Source organism: Petaurus breviceps, unplaced genomic scaffold, assembly GCF_028583685.1.
Source record: "Petaurus breviceps papuanus isolate PSGF00001 unplaced genomic scaffold, PetGlider_PUasm1.0 99, whole genome shotgun sequence".
NCBI lineage: Eukaryota > Metazoa > Chordata > Mammalia > Diprotodontia > Petauridae > Petaurus > Petaurus breviceps.
The window spans coordinates 2411814-2421957 of record NW_027187465.1 but is presented as its reverse complement, the minus strand read 5'-3'; the positions used below and the strand labels follow the sequence as shown (position 1 = coordinate 2421957).

General features: G+C 40.5%; 1 protein-coding gene across 6 annotated transcripts in view; it reads left to right on the top strand.

The window, feature by feature from the left end:
• The window catches only part of MTMR3 (myotubularin related protein 3), a 192521-nt gene that overhangs the window by 150905 nt on the left and 31472 nt on the right, over window positions 1-10144 (top strand). For all 6 annotated transcript variants that reach the window (XM_069081504.1, XM_069081506.1, XM_069081505.1 and 3 more), the window contains one exon: window positions 7113-7209. In XM_069081504.1, coding sequence (XP_068937605.1) covers window positions 7113-7209 — 97 coding nt within the window. The remainder of the gene's footprint in view (window positions 1-7112; window positions 7210-10144) is intronic.

Sequence of the window (10144 nt, the reverse complement as noted above, 5' to 3'; positions counted from 1 at the left end):
TCTCTCTCTCTCTCCCTCTCTCCCTCTCTCCCTCCCTTCCTTCCTTTCTTTCTTCCTCTCTTTCTGAGGGGGAAGGTAGGGCAATTGGGCTTAAGTGACTTGCCCAAGGTCAGATGGCTAGTTTTTTGTGTGTGTTAAGTGTCTGAGACTGTATTTGAACTCAGGTCCTCCTGACTCCAGGGCCGGTGCTCTATTCACTGTGATACCTCGCTGCCCCTGCTGCTTTATTTCTTAGGCAATACCAGATTGTTTTTATCATTACCACTTTGTAATACAGTTTGAAATCTGGAACCACTAAGTCTACCTTCCTTCATATTTCTTTTTTCATTGATTACCTTGATATTCTCCACCTTTTGTCCTTCCAGGTGAATTTTTTATTGGTATGGCACTGAATAATTTAACTTAGGAAGAATTGTTATTATATTGGCTTGGCCTGCCCATGAGCAATTAATATTTTTCCAATTGTATAGATCTGTATTTGTGTGAAAAGGGTTTTGTAATTGTGTTCATATAATCCCTGGGTTTGTCTTAGCAGGTGGACTCCTATGTTGTCCATGGTTATTTAATTTAAATTAAATTTTTCTTTCTATCTCTTCCTGCTGTTTTTTGGGGGTGGTATATAGAAATACTGATGATTTGTGTGGATTTATTTTATATCCTGGAAACTTTGCTGAAGTTGTTCATTATTTCAGCTACTTTTTCATTGATTTCTCTAGGGTTCTCTAAGTTGCCATCATATCATCTGCAGAGTAATAATTTTGTTTCCTCATTGCTTATTTTTATTGATTCAGTTTCTTTTTCTTATCTTATTGCTATGGCTAGAATTTCTAGTGCAGTATTCGGTAATAATTGTGATAATGGACATCTGACTTCAAACTTTATCCCTGTTAAAGACGATGCTTGCTCTTGGTTTTAGATAGATGTTTTTGAGTCATTTCAGTTGTGTCTAGCTCTCCATGACCCTCTGAGGTTTTCGTGGCAAAGAAACTAGAGTAGTTTGTCATTTTCTCCTCCAGCTCATTTTATAGATGAGAAAAGGAGGCTGACAGGTTAAGCAATACTTGCTTAGGGTCACACAGTTAGGAAACGGTCTGAAGTCAGATTTGAACTCAGGTCCTCCTGACTCCAGGGCTGCTGTTCTTCCCACTGCACCACCTAGCTCTCCCCTTAAATAAACACTGCTTATCATTTTAAGAAAGAGTCCATTGATTCCTGTGCTTTCTAGTATTTTTAATAGGAATGGGTATTATATTCAATCAGAGGCATTTTCTATATCTATTGTGATAATTATATGATTTTTTTGTTATTATTGGTATGGTCATTTATGCTGGTAGGTTGCCTCATATTGAGCCAGCCCTGCATTCCTGGTATAACTCCCACCTGATGATAGTGTAGGAGCTTTGTGATGTATTGCTGTAATTTCCTTGCTAGTATTTTATTTAAAATTTTTGCATTGTAATTCGTTAAGGAAATTGGTCTAGTTTTCTTTCTCTGTTTTTGCTTTCCCTATTTTAAATATAAAAATCGTATTTGTGTCATAAAAAGAATTTGGTAAGATTCCTTTTTTACCTGTTTTTCAGATAGTTTATGTAATATTGGGATTAATTGCTCCTGACATGTTTGGTAGAATTCTCTTGTGAGTCCATTTGGTCCTGGGGATTTTTCATCTAATGTTAATCTGGGTAGTTTCCATTTTTGTAAATATTCATACACATTTCACTTAGATTGTCAGTTTTACTAGTATGTAATTGGTCAAAATAACTTTAATTTCATCTTTGTTGGTAGTTCGTTAATCCTTTTCATTTTTAATAGTAATTTGTTTTTTTTAATTAAAATTAAGCAATAGTTTATTTTTTGTTTATCTTATTGTTTTTCCCTCCAGTTTTTTTTTCATAAAATCATTTCCTAGTTTTATTTGTTAGTTCAATGGCTTTTATTTTCAATTTTATTAATCTCCTTTATTTTTCAGGATTTCCATCTAATTGGGGATTTTTAATTTTTTCTTTTTCTATTTCTTTTATTTGCATGCAAGATCATTGATCTGCTCTTTCTCTTTTCTGTTGATCTATGCATTTAGAGATACACATTTTCCACTACTGCTTTGACTTCATTCCAGTTTTTGGAATGTTGTCTCATTGTTGTAATTCTCTTTAATGCAATTATCAGTTGTTTCTGTGATTTTTTTTCTTCAACCCAATCATTCTTTAGGATTAGATTATTTAGTTTCCAGTTGACTTTTAATCTGTGTTTTCATTGCCCTTTATTGAATTTAATTTTTATTGCATTATGGTCTGAAAAGGGTGCATTTAATATTTCTCCTTTTTGGCATTTGATTGTGAGGTTTTTATGCCCTCATACATAATCACTTTTTGTCAAAGTGCCATGTATAGCTGTGAAAAAGGTATACTCTTTTCTCTTCCTATTCAGTTTCTCTAGAAAGCTATCATATCTAACTTTTCTAAGATTCTGTTCATCTCCTTGATTTCCTTCTCATTTATTTTATGGCTAGATTTATCTAGCTCTGAGAGTGGTATGTTGAGGTCTTTCACTAGTATAGTTTTACTCTATTTCCTCTTGTAATTCATTTAGCTTTTTCTTTAAGAATGTGAATGCTATTCGGTGCATATGTCTTGATATTGATTATTGATATATTTGATAGTGTTGATATTACTGTGGTTTGTTTTAGCAAGGTATAGTTTTCCTGCTTATCCTTTTTAATTCGATCTGTTTTTGCTTTAACTTTGTGTGATCATGATTGCTACCCCTGCCTTTTTTACTTTAGCTGAAGCATAATAGATTCTGCTCCAGGTTCTTATTTTAATTGGGTGTGTGTGTCTCTCTGTTTCAAGTATGTTATGTTGTTGGATTCTGCTTTCCAATCCATTCTGCTGTCCAGTTCTGTTTTATGGGTGAGTTCATCCCATTCACATTCACAGTTATGACTATTAATCATGTATTTCCCTTCATCTTCTTTTCTTCTTTTTATCCTCTCCTCTAAAGTCTATTTTGCTTCTGACTACTGTCTTCTTTTATCTGTCCTCTTTTTTATCACCATGCCTTCTCCTCCCCCCCCCCCCTTCCTCTGGCATTCCTGTTGGGTAAGATAGAGTTCTATTACCAGTTGAGAGAGAGAGAGTATGTGTATTTTCCATTTTTGAACCATTTTAGATGTGAATGAGGTTCATACATTGCCCTCTCATACTTTTCCCTCTAGTATAAAGGCTCTTCCTTGCCTGCTTCTCTATGTGAGATAATTTTCCCCATTCTTCTTTCCCTTCTCCTAACACATCTCTTTTTCTCACATTTTTTTTACAGCATCCCAACATAATCGACTTACTCCTACACCCTCTTTGTATGTAGTCCTTCTAAATTTCCTAATAATGATAAAGTTCTTAGAAGATACATGTATTATCTTCCATATAGAAAGGTAAACAGTTTAACCTTATTGAGTCCCTTATATTTGCCTTTTTATATTTATCTTGAGTCTTGTATTTGAAAGTTAAAATTTCTATTCAACTCTCTTTCATCAGGAATGCCCAAAAGTCTTCTGTTTCATTAAATGACCATTTTTTTTCCCTTGAAGGATTATACTCAGGTTTTCTGGGTAGGTTACTCTTGATTGCAATCCCAGTTCTTTTTAGAATATCATATTCCAAGCCCTCTGCTCCTTTTGACAGCTGCTAGATTTAATGTGATCCTGACTGCCTCCATGGTATTTAAAAGGCTGCTTTCTGGATGCTGCTGGTATTTTCTCTTTGACCTTGAAGCTCTGTAATTTGACTGTAACATTCTTGGGAGTTTTCGTTTTGGGATCTCTTTCCGGTGGTGATTGGTGGAATCCTTCAGTTTTTGTTTTACCCTCTGGTTCTAGGATATATGGACAGTTTTTCTTGATAACTTCTTGAAATATGATATCTAGACCAGCGATGGGGAACCTGCAGCCTTGAGGCCATTTTATAGCCTTCTAGGTCCTTGGGTATTGCCTTTTGATTGTGTCCAAGTTTTTCAGAACAGTTTTACAGAAGGGGATTTGTTCTGTAAAGTTTGGATTCAAAGGGCCGCACTGGAGGACCTAGAGGGCCATATGTCGCTGTGAGGCCACAGGTTCCCACCCCTACTAGACCTTTGTCTTTGATCATGGCTTTTAGGTAATCCAGTAATTCTTACATTATTTCTCTTTATTCTATTTTCCAGATCATTTGTTTTTCCAATGAGATATTTTCACATTTTCCTCAATTTTTTTTTCAGTCTTACTACTTTGTTTTATTGTTTCTTGATGTCTCATAGAGTCATTAGCTTCCACTTGCCCAATTCTGATTTTTAAGGAATTGTTTTCTTCAGTGAGCTTTTGTATTTCCTTTTCTGTTTGGCATTTGGCCAATTCTTTTTTTTCAGAAGTTATTTTCAGCAGTGAATTTTTGTACCTCTTTTTCCCAAGGTATTGTGTTTTCATAATTTTATTCCTTTGCTTTCATTTCTTTACCTAATTTTTCCTCTGATGTTCCTACTTGAGTTTGAAAATCAATTTTGAGTGGTTCCAGCAATGCTATAGCTTGTGTCAATTCACATTTTCCTTTAAGGCTTTACTTGTAGTTGTTTTGACTTCATTGTCTTTTTATGAGTTTGTTTTTGATCTTCCCTGTCACCATAATAGCTTTTTGTGGTCAGGTTCTTTTTTTGTTGTTAGCGCATTTTTCCACCCTGATTCTTCATTTGGAACTTTATGTTAATCTTAAGGGGATCTTCTCCTGGCATGGGTAGGGGTAGAGGGTCACTGTCTCTAACTTTAGACTATTTTGTACTGCTGTTTTCAGAGCTAGTTCTAGGGGTTTGGAAGTTATCAGTGCTTCAAAGGTGGTGTGATCTGAGAAGAGTTGTGATTAGTGTTCTCTTGGTCTGCAGTCTGGTCCTTACCCAGAAGGACCCCTGATCCCTTGGAATTGCAGTTGATACTTTGAGGGCTCCTCATTCCTTGGAACCAGAAACAATACTTTTCCTTAAAGTCCTTGATCCTGGAAGTGATACTTCCCTTTAGGGCTCCCACTCCCTCTTTACCAAAAGTGTTCCCCTCCACCTTTGAACTCCTCTGACCTAGAAATCAATATAGGCCGTCATGTTACTAAATAGTGTCTGGTCCTGTATCCAGTGCTAGCACAGGGATACCCTGTGATCTCCTTCTGACCATTTGCCAACAGGTCCCTTTACTATCTCTGCCTTGAGAGCTTCGAAAGCAGCTGCTGTTTCTGTCACCACCACCTAGTCCCACCACAGGGGTTCCATCCACGTGGTCTCTGGGCCGGCCTCCTTCCCCTATGTCATAGATCTCGCTTTCAACCTCCTTATGTTGTCTTGGGCCAGAAAAATGTCTCACTCTGACCTTTTATTGGCTCTGCCACTTCAGAATTCAATTTGAAGAGTTATTTTAAAGTTGTATGGAGGGGAATATTGGGAAAGCTCAGCTTTTTCTACTCTACCACCTTGGCTCTGCTCCAGAACCACCACCCTTTTCCATCTGTAGAATGCCATGACTTAATGGCCAACAATGGAAAGATCGCTTTGGGGGAGGGCAAGGTAAACAAAGGCTAAAGTCTTTAGAGACATTGTGAAGCCAACTTCTGCTTGGGCCAGTGCTGGCTGGGGGTAGGCCCTTTGGACTCTTCTGCTCTGCAGCTGTGGTCATCACCCAAGATCAGTGGGAATCTTGTCCAGAATGGCCAGGGGAGGCTGGGTGGCTATCCTGTGTCAGACACAGAAACCCAGGAGGGAGCCCCCTCATCATCAGTGTGCATGGGCTTAGCTGTACGTTCATGGGTAATTAATTATAATATATATATATTTATATATAATATATAATTAATAGTTAAAACTGGTTCCAGCTTTAGGTCCTTACTCAGGATGCCGCCTCTGCCGCCCTCTTCCCCTCCCTTCCCCAGGTAGAAACTTGCTTCCCCTGGTACTCCCTGCTGTAAGGTCACTGGTGACTATTTTGGAACCAGAGGCTCCTTGGTCTTTAAAAGAAATGGACAAAACCAGGTTAACATCTTCCACCACTGCTGCAGGCCGCTACTGGGCACTTATAGCTTCACCTCCCTCAAGTGGATGCATTTCTGTTCATCTTTGAACAAACCCGGAAATTCAAGGAGCTTCTCAGGGCTCCAAGTGATGGGACAGGATGAATGAAGTCTCCCTGCCTTAGCATTCCTGCTGCCAGAAGGTTCCTAGTCCTTGGGGTTCCTGGGCTAGTGGACCAAATCCTATATGCTAGTCTTATTCACGTATTTTTTTGTTTCCTATCTTCAAGTCAACTACTTTGTCTCCAAATCCTTTCTAAAACTGGGTTGAATTTAGCAGATTATTGCCTTCCTGCATCCCTGGAGCCCATTTTTTTTTTCGGTAGTTTACTTTTCTTTTAGCAACTTAGCTTGGACTATAAAGAAGCAATTTAAATAGGGAAATTGTGTCTTGCATTCAAGAGAGAAATCACCCTATTTCCTTTCTTAAAGTCGAAGGTTCTCTTGTATAAGCCATATTGTCTTTTCCTAGATTTAGAGACCTACTTATGTTGTGATAATTCCTCCTGCAGCTCATTTTGTTTGGTGTCTGTTTCTTTTATATCCTGCTCTCCTGGATATTAGAATACTGCCTAATGATTGTCATTATAACGTAAACAGACTCTGAGCATGGGAGTGTTTTACTGGCATTTAGAGGAGCAGGAAATGTTAGGCTCCATTGCTGCCTCTTTATTTCTCTCCTTGAGAAAAACACTGCCACATTAATGCTAATGCAGCCCAATTCTCCTTGTTTTGTTAATGTGTTTACATACAGTCAGTCCTTTACCCAGCAGTTTGGGGTTTGCTGAGCCTCTCCTGGGCCTGATCACTGATGCTCTTCAGAGAAGGTCTAATTATTATAATGTTTTAGAACATGCCACAAGTTCTGCTTGGGTATCTTGCCATAGTGTTGCCTGTTAGCAATTAATTTTCTCTGAGAAGTAGGAAACCACACCACTCTTTCCATGTAATGACCAAGCGGACGAGCTGTTCTTTTGTCCTCCCTGCTTGGCAGTGTGGGATCCACGCCTCACCTCTTTCTCATCTGCTCTTGGTCCCCAGGGGAGCACGTCACAGCAAGATTTAAAAATGAAGTTGAGCGGATGGGCTTTGATATGAACAACGCCTGGAGGATCTCCAACATCAATGAAAAGTACAAGTGAGTTGTCTGGGCCCCTATGGACCACTGCTTCATGGCCCAGTGCTTGCGCTAAAAAGCCAGCCTTTGGGTGGCAGATCATTTCAACTTGGGCTTATTTCAACTTTTTTTATTTATCAAATCTGAATCTGTCTGTGACCTTAAAAGTGTTCGCTGATACTTTCTAAACTCTTGGCCCCTGTTGCCATCACTGGAAAAGAAAAAGGTCTCTAAGTGGAAATTAGATAACCACATGTTGGAAATGTTGTATTGGGGATTTTCTTTTCAGGTATAGGTTACATGGGATAGACCCTGAGAGTCCCTTCTAACCTAGAGAGATCTTCTCATGTGTATAAATGTATGTGTGTGTGTGGGGGGGAGGCGTATACATAGGTACGTACATACACGTGTGTGAGTATGTGTGTATGGTAGGGAAGAAGGAGGAAGGGAGGGAAAGGGGGGAGAAGAGAGAAAACAGGTAATTCCCCCTTTTGCTGTGTGTTTGTAAACCATAAAACAGGTGGCTATAAAGTGGGGCCTATTTTCTTTTTAGTAACACTGTTAGGATTGAACCATTCATTCCTAGCCAAGGTCTCAGCACCTGAGAAATAATCATATTGACTGACATTATATTATTAAAGTTTTAAAAATCCCCCAACTCTAGGCATCTTTAATTAGGAAATAGCACAATTCTGTCCCAAATTCCATAAAATGGATGTGCAAAGTACCTCACACATTGATCATACAAGGGTCATTCATTCACTTCGTTTTTCCCCAAAATGTGTGATTTCATCAGTGGCAGCTCCTCCCATCTCCTGCAGTTCTAATGTAGACCTCCCTGTGTGCCAGGCACTGTGTAAGCTTTGGGGCGTGAGGACTCAGATGGAGGCATGCCTGCACTCAAAGAACACTTGTTCCACAAGTGGGGGGAGGCCCTTACAGTGTGGGTCTGCAAACATTTTCACAGTAAATAGGTGGTAATTTGGGGGAAAGGGGAGAGACTGACAGCTGGAAGGTCAGGAAAAGCTCATGGCAAAGCTCTTACTTTAGCTTCATTTTAAAGGCAATTAGGGGTTTCAGAAGGAAGGGCCTGCCATGTGTGGGCGGGCAGCACCGTTTGTGTGCATGTATGTTCAAAAGCACATACCTGGGAGACTAGGAGATGGAGTATCGTGTGTGAGGAGCAGCCAGTTGGGCTGGGCTGTCACGTATGTAAAGGGTTGCTCTGTTTAAGAAAATAGGGTGGAGAGGGTTTTTGAAGAGAACATTCCTGGTGGTTCTTGGAATAAGGAGCTCCAGGAGTTTGGATAGGGAAGTAACCTAGTCAGAGCTGTGCTTTAGGAAAATCACTTTGATTGCTCCGTGGAGGATGGATTGCAGAAGGGAGGAACCAGTTAGGAGTCTGCTGCAGTCGTCCAGAAGAGAGATGATGGAGGCCTGAATTAGACTTGTGACTGTTGGAAGAGAGAAGGGGATGGATGAGAGACAGACTTTGGCACTTTTGGCCATGTGGGCTGAAAGTGGAGGAGGAGACCTCTGAGGTCATGAACTGGGTGACTGGAGGGCTGGGATACCCTTGACAGAAACTGGAAAGTTTAGAACAGGGTTGAGTCTAAAATGCCTGTGACATGTCCTTCAGGCAATGGGAGATGAGCTTCAGTCAGGGCTCAGGAGAGACTTGATAGGCTAGATGGGTCTGGGACTCATCTGCATGAAGAAGGTGGGCAGTCCCATGGTAGCTACTGAGGTGAGGAAAAGGGCGGGGATGGGGGTTGGGGGGGAGAAAGACCAGAGGGCCGATCTACCTGCAGTTGGGGGAATCATTTTTCTTTACCTTTTGGTTAAGTCTTTGGGATTTGCTGTAGGCATAAACACACACACGCACACACATGTGCACATGCATCTGTTTCCCCCAAGTCTCTGGTGAGGCCCCTTGCTGCATTTGATCAGGCTGATCAGGAACTGTCCTGAGTCCTTTGCTTGGAGCCTTCCTAGGTTGGTAGGAGTGGCCAGGCCTTCTGCTTTGCTGGCAGAGCCTGAGGTCCTGGGTCTCCCCTCACTTCTCTGAGTCAGGGTTCAAGGTAAGAGAAGGCTAGTAGTTACTGGTAGATGATTGAAGGAGCACAGTACATAGATATATGTGTTATATAGTTGGTTTAGAACTAATATGCCAATTAGATGTAATAAATATTAGTTAAAACCTTAATAGTTTTGCTCACAGCCTTCGAATTGAGAAAGACTTTGTGAACTTCTTTCTTGAACTAGCACTAGTGTTTGCCACCTAAAGGTTCTCTATAAAGAGCCCTTCCTCCAGTTCAGGAGATTGGACTGCCATAGGACCTGCCGTCAGTGCCATCTTATGGGAAGTCTTCAAGTGGAGGCTGGAAAGGGTTTTTTTTTTTTGACTAGTTGTGATTGGCCTAGGTGTGCTCTGAGGTCCTTGTCCACTCTGATTCAGTCAAAGCTTCCCAAGGACATTGGAGTCGATGCAGCCTTTTCTCATATATTTCCCTGTTCCACACGAGCCAGGTGTCCTAGAGCTGCTCAAGGTAGTGCCATAGTGCACAGAACACAGGGCCTAGAGTCAGGAAGTCTTGTCTTTGTGGGTTCAGATCCTGCCTCGGACACATAATAGTCATGTGACCCTGGACATGTCACTTTAACCCTGTTTGCCTCCATTTCCTCATCGATAAAATGAACCGGAAAAAGAAATGGCAAACCATTTTAGTGTCTTTGCCAAGAAACCCCAAACAAGGTCACAGAGAGTCAGACACAACTGAAACAGCTGATTGACAACAGTCCACACAAGCAGAGGCAGGCCAGCCTTCCTTGATGGTTTAGTGAAAGCTATCCAGAGGATTTTGTACTTAACTAGAAAGACTAGGACGGAGTAATTAGCCATAAGCTTCAGGAGGATTGTGAGATTGGCCCTGGTGTACCTTCTCACTCCTAGGGG